At 40.2% G+C, this 25011-nt stretch overlaps 2 protein-coding genes across 7 annotated transcripts in view; one reads left to right on the top strand and one right to left on the bottom strand.

Annotated features, from left to right (window-relative positions):
* The window catches only part of CTNNA3 (catenin alpha 3), a 431590-nt gene that overhangs the window by 268566 nt on the left and 138013 nt on the right, over window positions 1–25011 (bottom strand). The gene's annotated exons all lie outside the window — the stretch shown is intronic.
* The window catches only part of LRRTM3 (leucine rich repeat transmembrane neuronal 3), a 77985-nt gene that overhangs the window by 25025 nt on the left and 27949 nt on the right, over window positions 1–25011 (top strand). Inside the window, exon 3 of one of the 3 annotated variants that reach the window (XM_017746369.1) lies at window positions 4920–4970. The exons of the other annotated variants lie outside the window; for them this stretch is intronic. Within the exon in view, the coding sequence (XP_017601858.1) occupies window positions 4920–4925 (6 nt within the window). The 3' untranslated portion in view covers window positions 4926–4970. The remainder of the gene's footprint in view (window positions 1–4919; window positions 4971–25011) is intronic. 3 annotated transcript variants of the gene reach the window in all.

Below are 25011 nucleotides of genomic sequence, written 5' to 3'. Positions count from 1 at the left end.
AAACCAACCCTTCACAGCCACCATCTCCACTTCAATCACTATTTCCATAAACAGACCCTTAGGGGAAATGAAACAAACAGATTTAATCTAGTTTTAAAGCTACACCCTAAATACCTAAAAGTTATACTGTGTGCCCAGCCTTGGAGAAGTGCCTCATGTCGTGGGTACCACTGAGTTCTGTGTGAGCACATGCCCTGTCTGCACCAGTCTGCACTGCTTTCCATGGCCAGCTGTGCTGCCCCCTGCCTCAGCACGCAGGAGATGGAGACCTCAACACTCCTATTCATGCCTGCCCACTCTTCAGCCTTAAACACAGTCCTGGGACAAGAAATCCCCCCACTGTTGTGAGGCCGTTGGGGACACTGAAGGCACGGCGGGCAGTGCATCCATTTCCTGCCCAGGCATGTTGGGCAGCTCGCAATTAAACCTTCTGCTGCAAAGCTTTTGAATATTTTTCTATCAATTTCTACAAGCTAGTTTTTGAGCAGCTCTACTTACAGACTACCACTGTGACTTCCAGAAGAAATGTTAATTTAATATGCTATGCTAGTACTTCTCTTACAACAGTAAGAGCAAAGAAAAAGCTTTATAATGCAGAAGAGATCTGGATTTAGCAATTAAACCTTCATTTGTATTTCATTTAACAATATGAGAATTCTGCCAACGTCTTCAGAAGGCTTTTAATATATCTGCATTAATGCACAGCCCATAAGCCACCAGTGCTTTCATTTACTAAGCACTCCAGTGCAGCTACAGTTGCTGCATTAGCTGGCACATGGGGAACACGTTCCCTTGGTGTGACTAGATTCTCCTGTCACCTTCAAGGAAATAAAACAGAAGCAGCTCCAAATTTCAACTTCAGAAGAGCTGGAATACATTACACTTGTTGCTAATCAGAAGCAGATAATCTTTCAAACATACATTCAGTGACCCAACATTACTGTTCAGAGAAGCAAGAGCAGAACATGAAGGAATTTCTATGTGAAAAAAAGAACCTTTCAAAATACAGGGATGACTGTAACCCATTTATTTTTTTATGCTTTAAAAATTACTTGGAATGTAAAACAGAATGATGCAGCGTTCCCTTTAAAGCAGAAAGGAATAATGACAGTTCTATCAGTCAGCTACATGTCCAGAGTCTCTGAGCAAGCCAAACCATTAAGTTAAAAAAAAAATCTGAGGGAGAGCTTTGCTCAGAAAAATGCTTATGAGGTTTATATTGCCTCATTATACAAACATAAAATCAAGGATGCATAATATGAAGATTAGCTCAAAGTATGTGTTCCCTGTCAACAGTGCAATAGAACTTCATCCTGCTTGCAGAGATGCAGGAACAAACCTGCTGTACAGCAGCTCTGCATGCAGACACAATCTGCATTTTGTTGTCACAGCTAGGATTGCCCAAATCGTGCAGATTTTCCAGAACAGTCTCTTAAAATTGATTCCTTATTACCAACCCCTCTTCTGTCAGCTTCCCATACATTTATGAGTGATAATGATTTCCTGGCCTGAGTCACAAACTTATTCTTTTAAAACATTTTACATCGGTATGCAAGCCAAACTGACTACCTTCTTGAGCAGTCAGGAAACTTGAGTCCTCCCACATGACTCACCCAGATAACACTAATAAAATAACAGCCCTTTTTTTTTATGTCTGGAATTAAACAGCAAGATAGAGCAATTACTTTATTGATCAACAATACTGAAAACAATAATACAAATGAAAATTTTATTTATTTGGCATTAGAATCCACCCTCCCAACATTGCAAGATCAGCAATTAAAGTACAGAGCAAATTATTTGTTTTGAAGAATTTTCCCACATCTAGAATTAGTCAGGGCTCATGTCTCCTTCAAATGAGTTTTAAGTTGTCATAAAGAAGAAGAAGCTTCAGGGCCAGACTGTGATCCCTCACTTATATTGGCTAATGATAACCAGTGGTGTTTCCTTAAACTCCTATGAGCGCTGGTCTCCACAGGAGCTAAGGACACCGTTGTCTGAGTTGAAAAACACAGAAGACTGGGAATATAATAGAAAAAAATAACCTTTTAGCACCAACCGAGCTCTTGCACATTGAAGTCTTTCCAACTGCCTGGAGAACACAGTCTAAGGAAGAGCTTTTCATGGAGGGGAACCTGTGTGTGTCAGCCAGCAGCACCCGTGCTGGGACAGCAGAGACCCCCAGGAGATGTACAAAGACTTGGCACTTGAAAAGGGTTCTCTTAGGTAACACTCTGAGGTCTGTCATGTACCTGTGAGCACTGCTAATGATTCCCTTCTCCAGAGGGAATCTGTACTTAGTCTGACAAAGCACCAGTGAGGCTTTGATGCCCTTTTTGTTCTAGGAAAAGATGAAGACAGATCATTTAGCTATTCTCCCTGTGCCTGGGACACTGTTCTAAAAACATTTTCTAGAAAATCAGCTCTTAAGCCCTGGGCTGTGCCTGAGATAGGTAACCGGAGAGAGACAGTCTGTTGGGCGGCTTTGGCACAGTGTTTTTTATTAAATCCGTTATTTTCCAAGCAGGCAGAGCTATGAATTAAAGTTTATCACCACTGTTCCAACTCAGTGTCTCAACTATCCAGTTACTCACTCTCTTTTTCAAACAACATGGTTTGTTTCATCCAGCTGATGAAATGTTTCATTTTCAGCATAACAAAAAGTAACCACATTTCTCAGTGCTTTTGGTTTGCAAGTTTGTTCTTAACTACATCAGCTTTCAAAAGCAACTGTGGAGCAAAGCTACTCTCTAAAGTATCCTGGTGACAGCAACGCTTCTGGCTGCAAACTACAGCAGCAGTGAGACACAGGCATAAATCCTGAGGAGCAACAGGGGAGCTGCCAGGGGTCATGATGAGGAGAAAGGTGGGAATGAGCAGTGCCAGGAGGCTTAGAGCATCGGGGCAAGTTCCAGGGAAATTTTTTTAGCCCTCAGCCAGCCCCTGCTGCTGACACAAGGCAATCCGAAGTTTATGTAGTGTCTGCAAGGCCTTCAGGAAAATTAGCAGGGTAGATAATGAGAGAGAAACTCTTATCAAGGAGGAGAATTTACTGTTCTTTTCCACTCCGGCTTCACAGTTACTTTAAACTGACCTAATTACAGACTGTTGAAAAAGATGGTCTGGATTTTCTCTCCTTCCCTTACTAGACCTGGTACTGAGCACACTGAGCAGGATTTGGGGTTTCACACAGGGTTGTGATCCAATCGAAAAGTAATTTTTCTGCTTTTTTAAATTCTTAACAAGTTACTGCTAGGCTGGATCAGTTCCTTCCTTTGGCTCAGCCCAAGCACCTCAAGGGAACATTAGATTAAATAAGGTATGAAACCCCATCTGAAGAAGAACTCGGCTCCACTAGAGAGACAGAAATACCCTTGGTCCTGGGCAGGCCTCCACCTTTACAGCAGCTCCCTGTGGTTCTGAACAAGTCCCACCCACTGCTGCTTTCCAAGCACTTCCATCCTGCTCAGGTTTTTCCCACAGCAGGAGGCTCCAAGACAGAAAGGCCCTGTGTGCCCACCAGACTGCAAATAAGCAGTTCCAACGTATGCAATGTGTAGTGATGACAGATCTCAGGCTTCCAGTAACATGACACAGCTTAGCAAGATGTCAGGAAAGAACATTTGGCTATCAGTATTCCATAACTAGCCAATCTGGAAAAAGCTGTTCGAGTTCTAGAAATCTGTCACTTTTCTATTTTCAGTTCTTTATCTCATTATTTTATATAAATGTTCAGAACAGACTTCATACTTCTAAGATCTAAAATGGTTGTCTTTGTGGTTTCAGACTAGCAGACCACAAACTTCACAGATACAAATGGTCAGAAATTAATCTGTGTGATAAATGAAAAGAGGGATCAAACGGCAGCAGCTCCAGTTCTGCAAGTCAATTAGTAGTCATTCGAAAAATTAAGTAAGAATATCTTTATAAGCAGAATTGCCATTCACATTTGTCTGCAAATAAGCAATTTATTTATTATCAGCTCCTGCTCAGACAAGCCACCTTTGAAGCTCCTCTTTGATGTTTCTCAATGACACTCAGTAGTTCCAAGAACTGCCTCTTGGCAGTTCTCTAGGCCCTTGTCCTTACTTAGCTGCTCAAAAGCCACTCCTTCTTTAGGAAGAAATCCTTCCTTGTGAGGGTGGGGAGGCCCTGGCCCAGCTGTGGCTGCCCTGGATCCCTGGAATTGTCCCAGTCCAGGCTGGATGGCACTTGGAGCAGCCTGGGGTAGTGGAAGGTGCCCCTGTGGATGTGCCACTGAATACTGAAAGCTCATCCTTGCAGACAAAGGTTTAGGAACTTAAGGCCAATTTTGCAGAGTTTATCTAGTCATTTCCTAAGCCACAATTCTGACAGCTTATTACCTTCCTTGTATTTGCCAAGAACACTGAAATAACTGAAAATATTTCAGCATTTTCTTGGATCATTGTTGCCATGAATATACCACACTATTCAGGTGCACTCAAACCTAGCTTGGGCTCCTCAGTACTCTCACCATTTATTAGAAGAGAAAGTATTTTATCCTGTAGGCATAGAACACTTACAAAGCTTGCATGAAAGATAATTCTTCACTTTGTGAATTCCAGCACAATTTACTGTAGGATGATGAATAATAGAAATAATTATAGCACATTAGTTAATTTCATCTAAACCAGCTTCTTGGGCTTCACAGAGAACAAATGAAAAAGTTCTAGATGATTATTTAACAAAATGGTTTTTGAGATTGACAACAAACAGTCCGTAACATAGCTGCTTTACTGAAAAGTGGAATCAGGTTACTCTTAAGAGAAGAAAAAGTAGTATTTTCCCATATTTCTAAACTACCAGGAATTATTCTTCCCCTTTTCATTTCCTATTAAAATAAAGGTGAAGTTAGTGACTCAAAGAAAACTAATGCTGTAAATTATTGACCTCCATAGGTCTGAAATGATGGCTGGTACCACTGAATCCTTGAAACATGGTTGGAAGAAGTAAGTGGAAAAGTTTTCTACGCTACTGTAGAATTTTCTAGTGGTGTGTGCACCTCGTGAAGTCTTAAATATCCGCCCGACAGTATAGACAGAAGTGATTTACAGCAAACAAGTTCTGTTCAAAAGTAGCTTGCACTGAGCTGACTGATCTTCATTTAGCGTGATTACTTAGCCATGAATTAAAATAAGAACTCTCTACCTTTTCAATGTGAAACTCAATTTATCCCAGAGTGTCTTTTACACTTGATGAAAAAGGAAAAGATCATTTCTTTCTGGTTTTTTATGTAATGTAACCACCGTTAACACGTATTTGCTGCAACATTTCATTACCAAGGTTAACATGCAGAATGGAATATCCTAGCAGTATGTTTATAGAAAACAGAACTTTTTAAATGTCACTGAGTTGAAAGAGATAATTGGAATGAGTGAAAAATTCATTTGTTCCTTCTCCCTGAGGACAAAGCCATTGTTTTCTTCAGTGGGAAATGAAGAGGAAAGTAGGGAAACAGGTTTGCACAGAAGGATGTATAGAGGCCTAATTTAAAAAAATAAAGCAGAACAGTTAATTCCATTAACCTCTGCCAAAAAGCAGCTTAGGTAGGATTCTTACAAATCTTCAGCTTCACAGAAACCCAGAGCTTCTGAGAAGGCTGGATGAGAAACCTTGGACTGCTTGTAAACAGTGTATTCCCCAGCGGAGCTCTCAGCAGTCTAAATGCACCCCTGGGGAGCCTGTAATTGACTGTGCTGCTGCCAGGGGCTGAATAACCAAACAAAGGAGCAGACGTGGGCATAGTTACATTTATCACGCTCCAAAATTCTGTGCTGTCATATTTGCCCAATTAGAAAGTAAATGAGCACACAGTGTAATCTCCCCATGCAGAGATGAAAGCAGAGCAGCAGTACCTATTGGTAAGGAAGGCAGGCACATGCTCACACTGCTGCCCAAAGGTCACACAATTCTTACACCAACCACCACAAGAGAAAGGCAAACAAAATGAACCTCATAAACATGTTTGAAAAGTGCTTTGGATTTATCATGCAAGCAAGCCTTTTGTTCATACAAAAAGGAGTGAGACTTCTAAATTCTAAAATGTTACTAAGTTTAAGCAGTACAAGCCAGCATAGCGTTAAGAGGTTTTTATTGATAACATGCTGATTAACCATCAACCAGAAAACATGGCCAACCAGAAAAAAACCCCGAGCTTGTAACATACCACAATAAATGCAATTGACTTCAGTGGGAATCCTGGATAAAATCTAATACAGTAGACAGTTCAAGCTGTAAGCCTAAAGAAATAGTCTTCCTGCTATTTAATTGAGAAAACTGGTCTCACTCTGAAATAACTTCCATGAAAGTTAATAAAAGACTTGCCAGTGTTTTGCCAAGGGAATTGAGCTTTGTTTCACTGTCAGAAGCCATTAGTCCTCTCTCTCTGTGTTTTCTAATGCACCAGGGAAGGGTGGTGGGCAAAGAAGAGAGAGTAATTCTGATTAACCAAAGGAAATAACTGTCCGAGAAGCTGATTCCCATAACAAATATCTCTGAAATTCTCTGATCCTCACTAATAATTCACCCTGAAGAATTTTAAAATATCTGAGAACAGGTCAGAACAAAGGGTTAGTGATACCAAAACTACCTAATCCATGGTGCATGACTATTATGGATATGGATCATTAAAATGCTTATGCATGAGACATTGTAATCTTTGTTACTTAATTACATTTCAGTAGAACTGTGGATGAATGGGAGCATCTTCTTTAAAATTCTGCCCCTCCGTTCAAATTAGCCTGGCACACTTCCATTTAGGAGAAAAAAACTTCAAGAAAACCTGAAAATAATGCTGATGGGAATGATTATATAAAAAATGCAATTGGGGGAGGAAAGAACAGAGACCAGGGTTACCTTCAAATTGGATAAGCAATTAATATTGCCTCCAGGATATTTTATGTAAAGCACAAGAGGTCTAGCAGAATTATTTCACTCAACTGTTGTGAGCTGATACTCCATACTCAGTTGAAGATATTGCATTTTACACAAAAGAAAGAAAAAGATAAAATAATGTAGAGAAAAGAAAATTAGAAGAAATATTGTTAAAAAATTACCTATGATGTGTTGAATTAGTTGAATTTGGAAAAGATTGACAGAAAGCACACAACAATCTCCCACTTGACAAAAATCTGTGGTAAAAGGAGTAATAATCAACATTATTAATAACAAATGGGGGGGGAGGGGTGGAACCAAGGGAAAAAAATCTGATAATTTGCAACCAAGATTAGGCCGGGTAACAAAAAGTTGTTCTTCAAACTCCATCTGCAGTTTTCTCTTCAGCCTTCTCCCACAGAATAGCCTTTAGTGCCTCCCCTCCCCCGGGAAGAAAGGCTGCTCTGTAGGAAGACTCCTGTGTACAAGGACACTGCTGGGCACTGGAGCAAACATGATTTGCAGCTCAGAGCAGCCTTCATTTGGTTCCACCCAAGCTTCTGAGTTGCCAGATGTTGGCAAAGAATACATAAGCTTCTTACAAGCCACAAATAAACCCCACAATTTATCCGAGGTTCTGCACAACTTTAATACTTCCTATATTAGGCTATCAAAAATATGAACTGTTCTCAGGCTAAAGCAATGCAATGGATTACAAATTTGTCAGTGTAAGTAGGAAACCAGGCTTAAAAACAAACTACACACAGATTTGCACATGATACAAACAGTGTGTTCTATAAATGATACATACAGAGGAAGGTGGGGGATTGCCAAAAGATTAGCAGATGAGGTGCACAATGAGGTTCCAGGACCAAGGAATGACAACATGTCCTAGAAGTTTCTCTGCCCTGGATCAAACAGTGAAATCAACATGTATTCCAGTAAAGAGAGATTCTAAACCACTAAATATAGAAACTACAAATCACAGATTCAGCACAATGAGTAATAAAGATGCCTCAGAAATATAGGAAAAACAGAAGTAGCCAGATATGATGTCATGAAGCTCATTTAAAATCTACCTAAAGCTAATTACAACAGGCCAGGTTCAAGCACCTTTCAGGATAAATCAAGTCTATGTGCTCATTGAAGGGTAAAGAAACATAGTGAAGGGATAACACGGGTTCCCAGTCCCTTACATCTCCCAGAAACTGGGAATCAATTCAGCTTTTCGAGGCACATCCTTCTCTATAGAAATGGCAGTGGTGTATTTCAAGGCAGCTCAGTTAGGAGGCTCTGGTATGGCATGGAATTGGGCAGCAGTGAGTGAACACAGTACCCAGTGTTTTAGGCATGCAGAATTGTTCAGAGTTGACTGTGACCTTTTATTGTGTGTAAATACATGTGGCTGGAAGGTATTTAGCTTCTGGAAGCTACAAAAAGATAACATTTAGGACAAGTATAGCACGTAGTTGTGGAGTCCAGTTTGATAGCTCACATGTTAAAGAGAAAGGAAAAAAACAAACCAAAACAAAAGAATTGGTTAACTCATCAGGGAGTTCTGACGTATAAAACATTTTCATGAAGCAACTAAAACTTACAATAACCTTGCCTTTTTTCCATGTCAGCCCCTCAAATCCCAAAAGCAGATGGAATTGGACTTGCCTCTCATATCCCCAATGTACAGCACAGGCTCCAGACATAATGGGCAGATTTAAAACCTGATCCTTACAATGGAAATGGAGCTAAGGATTGCCATTTAACAAAACCTTTCTGATGTTCTCACCTTCCTTCCACCTGCTGCCAGTCAGCAAATTAATTCAGCAAGCAGATTGTGTAAAGGCAACAGATTACATGAGTTTAGTTTTCCTCCCTTGTGCCATATACTCTTTCTGCTGCCAGCTGGTTGGAAATGCCACCTAGGCAGTCCTGGTGAAATCATGGAACTTGACAGCACTTTGGATTGCAAAAGTTGCAGAACATGAATATAATATATGATTAGAAATATCGAAACTGTGAAAGAAAATACAGATGGATTTTCAGAACCAGAGATTTATACAAGTCTATCTGATTAAAGGAAATGTGAATATACAGTGTTTGTCTGAATGAACCACGGCTCTGCAGCACATGGACAGGACAGCCCATCATCTCATCCATGGGACCTTGACAGTTCTTAAGGCATTCCAGCAGCATTCCATATCACTCTTGCACAGCCCAAAGGTGTAAGAAATGCTCTGAGAAGAACCGTATTTGTTGTAGTGCATGTATGTAAATCATACAATGCTTAATAGCTGTTCTTCGCCTGGACAATTAGGCAGATAGGGCAAGTCATTTGGGGGTTCTCCTGTATCAAGATAAAACTCCAGTTCTCCACTTGCCCATACCATGAGGAAGTGCAGCTAAAACTGCTATAAATGTCTTACTTATGACTGAATTGTTCCACTTCTTGGTCTTTGCTTAAATTTTCACTTTGCAAGCCAACAGCCACAGGTCTTGCTACAACCAAACTCTGTTTCATGTAATAGAGAAACTGCAGTAGAGAACTGATCTCTATCAGTCCTGCAGGTCTCTCTCCTGTACCTAAACAAGAAGAAAAGGGTAGGCCTGGCTAATCCCAGTTCAGCTGCTGCTGAGACTCTGCCAAATCTCCAGAAGAAGCGGCCACTGGAAAGCTCACATCCCACAGAAGGGTATTGTGTCTGTGCAGGGTTCCTACCCAGAGCACAAGTTGATAGGGCAGCCAGGCTATGCCTGAATAAAACACTGCAGGTTAAAGCAGCAGCAGCAGCAAACCTAAATGCTCCAAGCTTTGTGGTCTCCCTCTGCTTAGAAGCCTGCTAGGATGCAAGCTGGGGAAAAGGGGTGCATCCCCATGGGGAGGTGAAGCCACCCCCATCATGAGGGACTTTGTTAGTGCAAGTAGATGAAATAGCTGTGTGCCAGCGTACCAAAGGGGACTAGCAAAGGAGGTGCTTACAGAGCAGGGCAGCTACAAAGGTTTACTCAAGAGACAAAGTATCTGCAGCTCTTCTCTTCACATTTGTTTCCAAAAATGTGTTCTTGGGGTCTTCTCCCAACAGGTGAGAGAGACAGATACGATCAGTATGATAATGTGTTTTGCAGCACTGAGACCATATTAGCCAATCTGTGAGCAGATCTGAACTAAAGAATAATGGCACAGATTTTACAAGCCAGAAAACAAAGCACTGTCAGTCAGGTGTGTTCCATGTGCATGGAAGGTATGCAGAAAGAGGCCAGAGAATGTCAGAAGATGCCATCTCCTGAGAACCCTTCCCCTATGTTTGACATACCCTTGTACCTTCAAACACTGAAAGCCCCCAACAAAGCTTCTCTACAGCCTCCAAAGGTGTTCTCTTCTTCCCTCATGTGATTTAAAAGCATACTGAAACTACCTCATTCTCGTAACAGGCGTACTTATCCTGAGCCTCAATGTGCTGCACTCAGACAAAGGACACCAGTGCTCACACACAGTGCTCACACAGTGCTCACACAGTGCTCACACACAGTGCTCACACACCTTCCCAAGAGCTGTGCCCCTCTCAGCAACAGATTCCGGCCAAACTGCCTTCCCAGAGGCAATCCCACAGCAGACGGGATCAGCACCAACAGCTGCCACCTTTGTGCAAACATCCCTTGGCACAGAGCACATGCCCAGTCACTAACTTTGCAGACAGGTTTGCTTTCCTTTACTAACTGTGCCACAGGAATCCCAGTTCAGGAAAGGTACAACATTTCCCAGTATATTATAGGGAACCATTGTCCCCTTCTATTTTGCATACAATTCATTGCTTTGGACTTGAAAAATAAACACATGCATTAAGATTGATTTTTCTTGTAATTACACAGTATGCCTCTTTCTAACTTTATCAGACATTTATCACATTTTTAGCTGCAGGTTACTTAGGAAAGGTCTTACTCTGCTGCCATTATTATTGTCAAGCAGTTCAAACAAATTTAATGGCATGATTTGTCTAATAGGATACTACCCAACATGAGAAAGAATGGATAAATCCAGCTCCCAGTCAGGTTTCTGTCTTGTTCCAGCTGGAATTTTGCTTCTGCTAACCACACACACATTGCACGGTAATTTTCTCCCCTCCTTCCCCTGTGCTAGCTTTTCAAGTGGTTCTTAATTAGCTCTGGTTTATTTATGAAAGCATATTTTGCTAGACTTTCCCCAAGAGCTTTCATAAACTGCTATATTAAGCTTGTATTTACTTATCATGTTTCCTGTAATGCTTCCAAAAAGGAGGAGGAGAGGGGAGATCATTTAGAGGGGCAGAGCTGTGTTTGGGCTCTGAAGGCTACTGCTACTTATAGTCCATCTCTTAAGCCTAATTTCCTTTGGAAATTGTGGGGTTTTTTCAAGTGTCTGTTTGTGCAAATGCCCATTTGTCTCCTTTCTCATTAGTTTTTAGGCAACTAGCCTATTTTGGCCTAATTTAGTAGAAGGCAAAGCTCTTAAAAATATGAAATTCTTATGAATTCTGTGACCAGAACATGAGAGAGAGCTTGTATGAAACACTCCCATGAACACCAAACATCTGGCAATGCTTTTTGCACACACACTTCAGTAGTGGTCCTTCTGTGCCCATCTGTCTCCTTTCCTGTCACTTTTAACCAGCTGACCTGTTCTAGCCCAGTTTGACCTCTATCTTTTCAAGACACAGCTGAATTTTATCTTGGAAAGATAGAAGGTGGCAGAACAATTTGTGTCACTAAAACTGTAAGTTCTACAGGACAGGCAAATGAACATGAAGCTTAAAAACTTTGAATTTTCACATTGCTTGCCATTAAAGCACTTAGAAATTAAATGAAACTAAATTGACTAAAAAATTGAGCTGTGATATAATTTCTCTCTTTTTTAGATCCTGGAAAATTTTAGAAGCTGACTAGGAATAGGCTAAAAGTGGGAAAAAAATAAAAGACGATTCAGTATTTCTCAATTTTAAAAACTTTCCTTTTTTTTTTTTTTTCATTGAACAAAGATGTTAATGCAAAAAAATTTTTAAAGGAAATATGCTTACTAAAATACAGCTTTTAAATTGACACAATTAAAAAGGGTCGTGTAATTAGATGGCACTTCTATTCCACAGTGCCAATGTTCTGTTTAACTGAATGGAGTAAATAAGCTTTCCCCTATTTTTCTGACCTTTTATCCGTTGTCTGCCATGAATAAAACATATTTCTGATAGACACCAGGGTTTTCTAAACAAATATCAATGTTTTCCACTTCTGTCTTCCGGGCAGACTACCCACTGCTTCAAAAGAAACCTCCTGCATCTGTAGCCTTCAGCTGTAGTTTTGTTTCAGGATATATTAAAGTTAGAAGCTATGGCAGACACAGACAGAAATAGAATAAATATGTATTAAAAAAAAAATCTACAAGTGCTGCCTCAAAGATTTTCATTTAAGTTCACTGAAGTTAAAAAAAAACAACAGCATTGAACCAAGTAGGATTCCACCCAAGTGGTCACATTACTGGATTCTGGTGGCTGAAGGCTTATTTGAAGACTTTGTGTCTCTCAGTGAGTGAACCACTTGACATCTCTGAGAACCACTTCATAGGAAACAGTGGCATAAACACAGAAGCTTGGAGGGAAAGAATGGATACATAATCTAGGCACAGGCTTGAAATGTACTCCCATGACTCTTTCCAAAGTCCTGAGAAAGTTATCTGACTTCTTTCCTTCAACTTCCCCCTCTATAAAAAGGGAATATTAATATTTAACGACTTTGAAGGATATGATGAACATTAAGGCTCACTTGTAAACTGCTTGAAGGCTAAAAACACTATCTAAAGGCTAAGTATCATCCCCATCATCAGAAATTCATGGTGTATCCTTTCCTCCTCCGTATATATGAAGGCAGGAAATTATTTTACCAAGGAGATTGATGGCACCTGGAAATTGTAGGCAGCCACCCTCTAAATTACTGTGCATGAGTCACTTTAAAGTATTACAGTTCTTTCCTCAGTGGGGCTGTATTGGCTCAAGCATATATCGTCAGAAACTGATTCTGGAGATGTGTGTGAGAGAGAAGTTGTTCCTGAAGATGACCTGTAGCTGGTACAAAAAGCACCTGGGGCGAACTTCCCAGTGATGGAAGAGCTGCTGGCTGTATTTCAGGATCCCCATCCCAAAACATGTAGTTCAGATCACATCAGAGAGAAGCTGTGCTGATGTATTACACCACCTGCAGCACCAACAAAGCTGGATCCTGACCTAAATTCAGCCCTGATACACTGTGCTGCTGCATCTCTCTATTCCTTTTTTTCCCCATAGGGAAAAAACCCCACAAAAAACAGTCAAGAAATACAACTTATGTTCAAGGTACCCTAATACATCAGATAAGGAACTGCCCAGAAAAAAAGATATTTTAATCAAAAGCAACTTTAGAATAAGAACTGTTTCTGGCTCTTTCCAACAATTCACAGCAAGTTTAAATATTCCCAGCAAGTTTGAATTAAGATTGTTTCCTTGATGCTCGGGGAGCTCTGCTGCTAAACAGGGGATGAAGATCAGTGATTTAAACTCTAAGAAATAAATAAAGCAACACCTGAGATATCCGAAGATGAACCTCCACTGAAATTTCTTTCATAGCTGTATCTTTATTTTATGGTCTGTATCTGTTAGTCTCTGCAGGAAGTAACTTCCCTCTGTTAATTCTGTCCCAGGCACAGTATGAGCCCTTTGGGTTTGATCTCATGGAAGTGAAATAATACTGAGTGACATTCTATGGAGCAGTGACAGCAGGTTCATTGACGTTTAGAAAACTACACCAGCATACCTGAGCTATCTTGACACCCACCCTGTGTGCCCAAACTCTCATTCATTACTCTGGAATCCACCATGAGACAATTAAGGGTTTGCCCAAAGGCCAAGGATCTTTAGTTAAAAATACTTGTCATTCACAACCTCAAAATGTGGTCAAATGCATCTCAAGAGCAAAATACTAAAACTGAAACATCCAAATCTGAACTTTTTTTCTTACTTCACTTCATAAGGCTGCAAAGTGTCTCAGATCTTCGTTTTAGACTTTAAGTCTGGCACTTTGACTTCAAGGATTAAATTTAAACTGCTAGGATACATCATCTTCTGAAGGCACTCAGCAAGCTCAACAGTATTTCGTGGACTGAAAAACTTTTCTTCACTTTTCTTTTTCTTGTTTCTAGACTTAGGGAGTCCAACTCTTTCAATCCTTCCTCACAGGTATTATTGTCTAGGCCTCTTACTTCTCCAGTGTGTTTATATCCTAACAGTGCTGCCCAAACCCAATACAGTATTTCCTTCTCATAACTAAGGAGTGCCCAAACTGCCCTTGTGCTAAGCAGGAGTATTATAAATTTTTCAGCAACATCTGTTACCTTTGTAAAAACAGAGACGAATCTCCCATCTCCTGAGATTTTGTTGTGTGCGTATTTTCCCAGCATACAATGGTGATAAAAGTGAATTATACGTTACTAAATAAAAAATAATCCAAATCTTGCTCTCTTGGCTGTGAGGAAAAGACTGAAAATCTGAAATGAGCGGACAGTAAAGACTCCAAAATTGAGGTTAAAAATAAAAGTAACTTTTAAAAAGATTTAATTACTTCTAAATTCCTCATCTCCATTTTCCATGCCTTCTACTGTGATTTTGGACAGTCCTGTTCATGACTTCTGACCAATTCTGAAAAACTGCCAGAGCTTCATATAAGAATCAAAGCAAAAGGCAGGCCTGAAAATTCATTTCTCTGCTGCATTTAGGATAACAAGATGTCTACTGAGCTGGTGTTCTCCCAGCACTGGAGTAATGGAAATCATAAGTAACTCAATCCCTACTATGAATTTTATAATTTGATTCTTAACATCACTTTGCATTTCCCATTTCCAAAGAAAAACAAATACTGTCACACACAGCTCGTTAAGAAGTGTGCTAGGCTGGTATTTTCAGCTTTACACATCATGATTGATGTTGGGAAGAATACTCTGGAAAAACTGAAGCTGAAAATCTCATTTGGATTAAGTTCTTTCCCATGATCTCTAAAAATGAAAAATGGTTTAAGGCCAGAGAAAGCAATTTCCATGAGTATTTTTACTGGGCACAAAAGACATGTGAAGTTCTGTCTTCAGGAGATGCAATTCTTCAATTTAACATTGATTTTGACTTGATAATTTCAGGGGTGACATGAGAAAAGTAATGTAAGAAAATAGAGACATATGGAATCATGCCAGTAGAAGTTGAAGGCTCAAAACACTTCTCAAGAGCACAAGGTTAAGAAAACCTTTCTATTCATCTTATTTAACACTGCATAGAAAGAGGTGCCAACTTATTCCTAGCAAGCTTTTTTCTTCAGTTGTGCTTGTTTCCACAGGCGAGAAAAATCAAACATATTTTAAACCAACAGACAACTCAGTATAAAAAGACTGCAAAAAAAGTGAGGAACCGCTTAATTCTCAACCTGTCACAGACAAGCATAAGTTTTATTTCTGTCAGGAAAAAAGAAAGCAAAATGTTGCTGAAGGAATGGTAAAGCACCCTTTCACCTTTTATGTTCCCAAGTGTATCCAGTGCAAGGCCTCCAAACCCTTTACAGGGAGTCTTAAGTCAGGCACTTCTTCCCAGGCAGCTTGTTTTGCCAGAAGAGACACTTTTGTGTTTGTCATATGAGACTCGTGACAAACTCGTGCTGGAGCTCTGAATAACCTGCCAGGGTGTTCTCCGTGGTGCAAAACAAACAGCAGAACTCAAACACCCAAGGCATTAACCTTGGCCACTGAGAGCCCGGTTCCAAGCATCACTCTCCTACATCACATCTTAGATACACCTGCACTTGCAGTATTTTTTCCAGTTGTTCTCATTCCAGCTAGCTCTTTATTTTATTTTATTTTATTGGAGCATGACAACCACCTCAGCACATCCTGCACTTCCGCAGTGCTGCTTTCACAGGAATGTTCATGTTCTGTTCCAGGCCATTCCCCTTGTGCTGTACACATTAGCTTTGGGGTCTCAGTGCACGAGAACACATCAGCCCAAAATCCTTACTAAGCTCCAGAGCAGTTTTATAAAGATGTGAATAATTAATGACTGATAACAACCCCCAGTTCATCAGGAAATCAAACAGCACTGTCCAAAGGTCAGTGTTAACATCTGTAATTGAGAGATGAGTGACCTGAGTTCTAGAAAGGGAAGTCCCAGAGATGCCCAAGCCATTGGCAGAGGCAGGTGACAGCAGTCAGGTTTCCTGCATCTCATACCCTCGGCACTGGACAAAACTCAGAAATCCCCAGGTTTCCTGACCCTTTGTACACCCAGGCAATGATGTAAAAAAGGAAATGTGTCAATTCAAGCAAACTGTTTACTGTTCAGAATAATCAACTAAAAGTAGTAATCTGAACTGCTGCTTTCTTTGGTTAGTTGAGATTTTATAGCTAAGGTTTCAGGATTATGTAGGTATAGGTAGCTTGTCATATCAATCATTAAACACAAAACCAGCTTATTGGCAATAATAGCACTTTTGAAGTGAGAGTTTGAAAGACTCCATACTGGAAGCCTATCTCTAGTAGAAGCACAGCTTTGGTGCAGAGCAAATGTGGATATAAACCATGTTCTTTATGAAACTGAAGCACTGATACTAATGAACAAAGCCAGGCAGGCCTCCTTCACACATCCCCATAAAGCTCTGGGAATGCTCAGGAGTCCCAACCCCTGACGTTGTGGCATGTGCTTTCCCAGAGTGCTTCTCTAGTGGACCTTAAATGTTTCACCATTCCTGAATAAATTCTTACTGTTTAAGATGTTTCTTAAGACTGCTGCCGATCTAGGAAAGTAAAAATGGAAGAAAACTACAGGAAACTATTTCAGCCTCAGTAATGCTGCCAGACTTCCATTAGCACCTTTCATGGGCACTGAATAGTAGGGCCAACAGGAGGCTGTGCAAGTCAGGAGCATTAACTCTGGTTAAACCTCTGTGTCCATTTAGTCTAGGTAGTACCACCTAGCAACAGGGCTTTTTCTCCCTGCCAAAGAGCACCTGAAATTGAGCATGTTTCAACAGCTGAAGCAACCTTTACACTAGGAGACTCACTAAAGGGAAGAATCCACTGGTCTTAGCCCAGTCTGCCTGCAGTTAAAGCAATCAGTGCCTTGCTGAGATCACAGGTTTTAAAGGTGTTAGATTTATGAATACAGCAAGAGACAGATAAAAACATGCTGCTGGCTATCTTTACCAGATAATTCCATAACCCAGCTCTCCAGTAAATAATCTATGACTAGAGCCAAGCAAGTCCTTGCAGCAAACTCTAAAATTAAGTGATGATAAAATAAAATACAGCTTCTGTAATAGCTTTTTTTTTTCCTTCCAAAAACAGTTACTTGCATTTAGAATTATTCTTTTCTTGACCACTGCAAAACAAGTGCAGTGTAACCCCACTGAATGCAAAAAATGAGAGGCAGAAATGCTGGAAGCTCAAATGGCAGAAAGTCTTTGCTGCCTAAAGAAAATACCAGGTAAAAGACTTTACTTCCTACACTGTAAGCAGAATTAGCAGCATTTTCGAAGTCATCGATTTTATCCAGCGTTCCACAATTTTTAGCACTACTATTTCAGGTGTTTAGGAAGCTCTCTGGATTAGGGCAGGGGTCCATTAGGACTTTACATTACCACTGGTCTGTCTTCTTTATGTCCTGAGAACACCAAAAGACTCTGAAAGCCTTGGTGAATACCTCTTACTTCCAATTCCTGACTGGATTTTACCAGTGACTCCTCTGTCTTCTCACCCAGTGCTTCTCTCATAGTAGCAATTACTAGTTTTCAGGGATTTTAAAACAATTCTGAGATTGAATAGGTATCTAACAGCATTTTCTTATAATAAAATACTGTAATTAGGTGTCTTAGTCTCCCGAGTAAACTATAGTGCCAATACAAGGAACTAATCATAATGAACTCACTAATAATGGGCCAAATCTTCAGATGCTCTAAGTGTCATCAGTGGAATTCTTACACTGGCAGAAAATTTGGCCCTACAGATTTAATAATGCATCAGCAGACACTTTTCAGCATTTTTTGGAGGCACAAATTGGAACTCATCAGGTTTCTGCCTAATGGAAGCAGCTGACAGCCAAGAAACTCACCAGAAGTACTTGAAAATTAACTTTACTCATCCCCTCTGTGCATTCTTAGCGTACTGCCTTGTCCTCCAGCTGATGGAAGCCACGCTTTTTGTGGGGGACACAGAAACCAGGGGAACAAGGGAATGGCTAAGCCAGCCAGGATTCATTTAGGACATGACAATGTGTTAAAAGCTCAGCCTTATGATATGTTTCTCACTAATGTTTCAATGGTTATACAGGAAGGATAGGTTTGATATGTCAAAATGTTATACAGCTTGTCTGTGTTCCCACTGAAGTTCATTTAAAGTGAACTTCTAAAAGGATAATTTACAGTACCTGTAATTTTCTTTCACATTCTTACTGTCCTATTCGTATCTAAACTACACTGACTCTATTTAATAAATGTAATCAGATTTACAGCTTCTTCCACTCATTTTTGTAACAAATGCTATGGAATAAGCTCAGACTTCCAATATGAAAGTTTCTCACCACCTATGTAAGAAATAGGAGGAGCAGAAGACAAAATAAGCAGGTACAACTCATGGCCCATTGGTGTGATCTGACTGAGGACTGCATGAGCTCCCAGACTGAGGCCACTTCAGGCATAAAAAGATGCATCACTTCTTGATGCTATGTTAATAGTTATAATCCAACTACTTCTCATTACTTAAATAGAGTCTGAAAGAGTCATCATTTTCACACTGAATAAGTTATAGGACTTCGACCTGGTTTAATGATACAGCATCAAAGACAAGAGAGCAGTGTGAGTCAGTGAGCAGCAACAAATTTGTTGCATTTTTCAAGAAAAGCAGCAGTTCTGATTCCTGAATTCTGTCACTCCAGGGCAAATAATTTATTTTCAATCTGATTTCCTAGAGGAAGTATCAGGTAGGGGTGAAGGATTTAGCAAAGTACAATTTACTAAAGCAGTATTCATAACTAAACTTCATCAGCCAGTCTAAAGACGCAATGCTGGCTCCTGAATCAAAGAAAATGTAGATCAGTTTTGTATGAAAAGTGCATTCCCTGTGTGTCAGCTGGTTCCCTTTCCAAGGGGCTCTATTACTGCCCTTGCCTCAAACTCGTAACACATGCATCGATAATTTCTTCTAAAATGTTATCTGAGTCTATCAAACTGACCCTGTTATCAGCTCGCTCTGACAACACTGGTGCCTTGTTGTGCTCCACAATTAACGTCCTATTTTCTAACCCTCACTTCTGTGAAGGACTTCTACTTATCCATTCTACATTCCAGCTCTGAAACTTCTTCCCTCAAAGATACACCACTTTGATGAAACAACAACCAAAAATAACCTCCTAGTTTTGATGAAGAAATGGCAATTAGCAATGAGAATTCTACGGTGGATAAAGACCTAGTTTAAAAAGAAGCAAAAATTCAGTGTTTGAAAAGAAAGTAAAGGCCTGGTGAGAGATTATAAAATCATAAATGAGAGAAGTAATTGCACAAAAAAAAAGTAAATTTATACTAATGAAATTTGATGATACACAAAGTTAGGCAGTATCATCAACAGAGGGGCATAAACAGAGGGGAACTATTATACTGAAAGAGGGAGATGTCACAAAAGGCTGCAGTAGAAAGGAAAATATTTAAATTGATGGGAAATAATACAGTCATGCATTTAGAGACAATCTTTTATTTCCATAACCAACAGGGTTATTCACTGGAGATAACAGCAAGGGGAAAAAAAAAAAGAATGTATTCATCAATTCCAACCTTAATATGAAGGAGTAATGCAATATGGCTTGGAAAAAGCTAAATTCTAAACACATCAGTTAAGTCATTTTCAGTACAGAAAGAGAGGTATTATAAGAGGTACAAGTAATTTTTCCTGGATAATACATCAGGCTGTTCAGCTGTATTTGAGAAAGGGATTCAAAATGAATCTCTGATGGAGAGAACAACCTTTATGACAATCACTAGGATGGATGAAAGGAAATTAACAGCTTGGATTTTTATTATACAAAAATTAAGGACAAAGGAGAAAATTAGGTATATCTCAGTAAATAAACCCCGGAGAAAAGGCAGGTTAGTTACCTTTCAGGTAACTAAAAGGCAGCAAAATGTCTTTATATTGACCCTATTACAATGTAATCAGAAACTGAAGAATTTCTAAAGCAGGAAGATGAGGTCCTACAACAAAATTAGTAAAAGAACAGGGAAGGGAAGAAACACAAGTTTCAAGAATGAGCTAAAGCAGCAAAAAAGTGGAACCTCCAGATTTATGTTCTGTTTATCCCAAACCCCCACGTTGTGTGGAACCCTTCCTGAGAGCTGCCTGGTGTGGCTCTGCATCCACACAGCCTTGATGGGATTGCACAGAGGCCCAGGGGGTTATGGCAGGAATAGAGACTGCTCTGTTAGCAACTGCAGCACGTTCAGGTGTGCAGGGAATAAAGGGGAGTCAGGCAGTGGATGAGGAGGGCATCTCAGGAATACCAACTCATTCCAACACACTGCTGTGCTGAAGGGACCCCTAGAAATTATCAGCATAGGTTCCTGAGTTGGTAGGAAGTAGTTCCAGAGCCCTTTGTATGGGAATCAAAAGCTGGATTCGGCAAAGTGACATTCCACAAGTCTTTGTCCTCAGATAAAGCATTTTTTCCCCCAGGTTATGTCTGACAGTATCTTGCACTTGGATTAACCACACAGGATTTTAGGCTAACCTACTTCCCTAGGTTTGCCTAACTTCATATTCAGCCCAAACAGCATCTCTGGTTACATGCTCTGCATTATGGGAAAGCTCAGAGCCCTGACAGACACTGTGCCAAACTGAGCTTCAACACATACAAGAAATGCTGACTGAGCTATTTTTAAGGCATCTCTCCTAAGATTTCAGAAGCAGAGTTCTTTGGCCACCACAAGATTTAATCAAATCTTAGGTAGATACACAGACCTTTCTCTAGTCCCTAAGAGGTCCCCTTTGAACATAAATGAGGATTACTACCAAAAGGAGCAGAGCTAACTACAGAGCCTAGAAAACTTGTTACAGCCCTCCAGTGAGGCAGGACCTTTTGACATGTGTTATACATTTCCTTTTGCACACAGAATGCTTAAGGTCACCATTATGGTTTCTGCAGTGAATCCTCAATGATGAGAAGAGTCAGAATAGGATTTTATGGCACTACTTCTTTCATTTACCAAACTCCTTAAAGGTGAAATGTGCCCCAGGTGCCTTCTTGACTGTGTTGTTCCAGAAGTTATGCTAGTATAAGATTTGGTTTTATTCTCAGGGATTTGAGATGATGAATGACAAGCTTTAGCCCTTAAATATTCCTGAGGCAATGTGGATGCCAAATATCCCACTCTGTAATGCTTTAATACTTCTCCAGAGAACTTCAAGATTATAATAGAAGCCTGAAAGCACGGGAACTGATGACTTTCCTGAATTCACTGAGTTTTAAACTCTCTTGTTTACAGAAGGTGTTGTAGCTTTCAGACAGATCGTAGGAAATGCTCAAGGCACTTAAAGTACTCCCTTTTGAAAAAAAACAATGGCAATCGAGGAGCCACAGGAATCGTGGAGTTTATTCATTACCAGCAGCATAGTCCCTATCACCTCTCGTCTGTGCTGACCCTACACCTACTGATAGGTATTGTTCATTAACTGTGGCTGTGGACTACTGGACTGGTTGAGGAAAAATAATTTTAGTACATTTGACAAAACCCACAGTTTAAATGGTTAGGAATTTCCACCTTACCCATCTGAACATACACGTCCCAGCGCACTCAGCCAGGCCCTTCAGGAGCTTATCACGTTTGGGCTGGCTGTGTGTAGGGGTCTCAAAGCAAACCACATTCCTTCTGCAGCCAGTTGAATCAGAGGATGCACTCTGATTCAATTGTTTCAACTGCTTGGGAGTGCTCCCTCCACAAGATTAGACAAGGTCTGCCACAAAAGACAGGCAGTGCAGACTCCTGGTGCTCCTCAGCAGCTGCTTCCCCCCATGCAGTGGCTGCACTGGCTAATCCAGGTGTGCCCAGTGGTGCCTCCGAAGCTCCTCTAACAAAAGCAATACTGGCCTGAAACTTTGCCTATCAGCTCTGGCAGATCAGGGAACAGTGGAAGCTGAGGGAAGTCAATAATTAGCCATATCTCCTTCTGCCTAATGAAAGGTAAAAGTAATAGTAATTTAATCTGGTACCACATCACAAGCTCCTGTAAAGTGGGGGAGACCCTAAAATAAGATTAAAGAGTAGAAAGAAAGAGGTTATTTTCTCTCAGAGGCACCATCCTGAAAGTCAGAGCCCCTGTCCCCACAAAACAGCTCTAAACTTTCCAACTGCTCTCTGCACAATAGCCCATTTTATATAAGAAACATTCCTATTTTCAATTCTTTAACCTGTTCCACAACAGCTGTGATGACTACAAAGTATGAGAGGCTACAAAATCAGGCCACATTAATCTTCCAGTAAAATTTGACATTTGAATCAACCACATTAAATGATTTGAGTCATAACATCAACAAAGGTGCATAAATAACAGCTAATTACAATTTCCAAAATTTTCATTTGACAGAGTAAGGAAAGCTTTGTCCTTCATGTCACATCGATTACAGACTTTTTTTATAACAAAAATTAAATATACCTCAATATGCAGATGCACAGACTATCTACCACTATTGCAGAAATTTCAGAAAAGAATTCTTTTACTGGTCATTTTCTTTGTAAAACATTGCCTCTGCAGTAAAAGAAAAGTTTTCATATGTTCTTGAGAAAAAAAATCCCTCTGTGATATTTCTTGTCAAAACAGTTTCAGGCTGGTGTCAGTGGAAGCCATTGGTGGTACTGTTGCAGAAGGCAATGAAAATCCAGAGGGAGTGCTGTCCTCTGGCCAAATGATGTCACTGCCAGCCTGAGGAGATGACTTCAGAGCAGTCACTGCCATCAGAGTCTTTGGGGATGGCACCGTGACGACAGCACCACACTGCAGTCATAGTGAAGTCGTAACACTCAGAAAATTTAATTGGATTGCTTGGCATCTCAGTAAATTACTCACAGAGGCCCAGCTGGAAACTAATCAAGCATTGACTCAGCAGCACTTACTCACCAGTGCCATAAAATGATAAATAGCGACTTTCAAAGAAGATGAGGTGTGAGAAGAAGGGAAAGGTAATGAGCAAATTACTTTGTACACAACTGCTGGGAGAGACCTCCCTAACGAACAGATTCTGCATTCATCACAATTACAAACAGGCACAACCCAAAAATATGTTTATTTTGGTGGCATTTGAATTCTGAGCTCATATGCAGATCCCAAGCACTACAATACAAATAATGTCTCCCAGAACTCTGAGAAACAAGACATAAATATCTGGATGCAAATTTTCCAAATCAAGTCTATTTCTACTAATATTAAATAAATCTTTGAATTTCCTGAAACCACAATATCCAGGTACCTGTCTAATGGGGGGCAGGGGAAGAAAGAATGAAAAAAAAGAGGAGATAATCAGGTAGCCATGTTTACCTTCTAAACTACTATTAACTAACACAGAGCCCTTCAAGTCGGGATTTACCTTGTTCTTACTTACACAATGCACAGATCTTGTTTTCCATCCCTTCTGGTGATAGCAATATGAAGTACAATTTTATGTATTTGTGAAATTAAGAAAAAACACTATACCACCAAGATGTTCTGAAAGTGCCAAACAGGATTTCATAAACAGAGACAGTGGGCAGAGGAGAAATTTCCTCTGGATCTCTGTCTGAGGCTATTACAGAAGATCCGAGAGCAGGTACGGACAACCCTTCTGGTTTGCCATTTCACCTTTTCAGTATGCTGCATGTCCTTGTTTGAGATTAACTGCCAACAGCAACAGCCTAGGTAAACAGGATTTTGGTGTGATGTATTATCCAGAGATGTGTGATAACTCATCTTGCTGGAGCCTTTCAAACTCACTTTCTCCCCAAAAGGCATATTCTGTTTCACTCCTAAAAGCTCATTTGGTAGTTATTTGAAGATGTTTTTTCTAGATTTTGTTATTGCTTTATTTTTGTGTTAGACTTCACAGGCTTGGTTCTCGCCTCCTTTAAAACACAGAAATGCAAAATACTTAACATTCTGTGCTTATATGTGCACATACTCAGAACATAAATTCACAGCCATGAGTTTGCAGCTCTAGTTTTATAAAAAAGGTATGACATGAATGATGGCTTTATTAAAGGAGAGGAAAACCAAACAATTTTAGGCACAAAAATGATGCTCCTGGAATCATAAGGACTATTCTTAAAGCGGCAGGGCAGCTATGCTGTGTAAATCCACATGCTGTCCTGGCAGCTGGGTTTGTCTCTAACTTCTCCCCTTCCAGTTGCTTCTGCCTCCTGTGCCTCTGTGAGCAAGTCCAGATGAGGCCAGGCTGCAGAGCCCATAATGCTGCCAGGGCTGCAGTGGGTCAGGACAGGTTCCTGGGGGGTAAGATAATTTACAGCAGAGCAGAAGGAGGGGCACAGCCTTTCCTGAGCAACCAGCTCCCCAAAAACACAAGCAAGGCAAGGCCAAGCTCCCTCCCACAGCCACACAGCACAAACTCTGCCGAGAGCAGCAGCCATGGCCACACACACCCTGCACAACCAAAGCCTCTCAAAAAACAGAACTATTTCCAAACTATGGGGCTCAAATAAACTCTCTAAATTTTGCTGCAATAAAAATTGCAGTAAAATTAAGATTTGCTGGGCCTGTCACTCTTGTATTCAGATGGTCCCCATCTCACATGGGTTCTTTTACATGGATTGATCAGATTTTACCTCAAAATTTATTGAACAGTTGCTGTGTTAGATAGGACATACAATAAAAAAGTAATGCTAAATACAAAACTTTATAATAAAAGCAAGTATTTTCTATGGTGTGTCTAAGCTAGTGACTTGGAAAAGCCCCATTCCCCCCCTCACGTAAACCTTCGTTTTAACACTGAAACAAGGATATAAAATTTTAAAAATGCCATAGAGGTAAACTTATGGAAGTCCATATGACTTTCAAATGAAATTTTT

The sequence above is a fragment of the Corvus brachyrhynchos genome, unplaced genomic scaffold, assembly GCF_000691975.1.
Source record: "Corvus brachyrhynchos isolate BGI_N302 unplaced genomic scaffold, ASM69197v1 scaffold279, whole genome shotgun sequence".
In the NCBI taxonomy this organism is placed as follows: domain Eukaryota; kingdom Metazoa; phylum Chordata; class Aves; order Passeriformes; family Corvidae; genus Corvus; species Corvus brachyrhynchos.
Note: the sequence above shows the minus strand (reverse complement) of the source record. Positions and strands in the feature narration are given on the sequence as shown.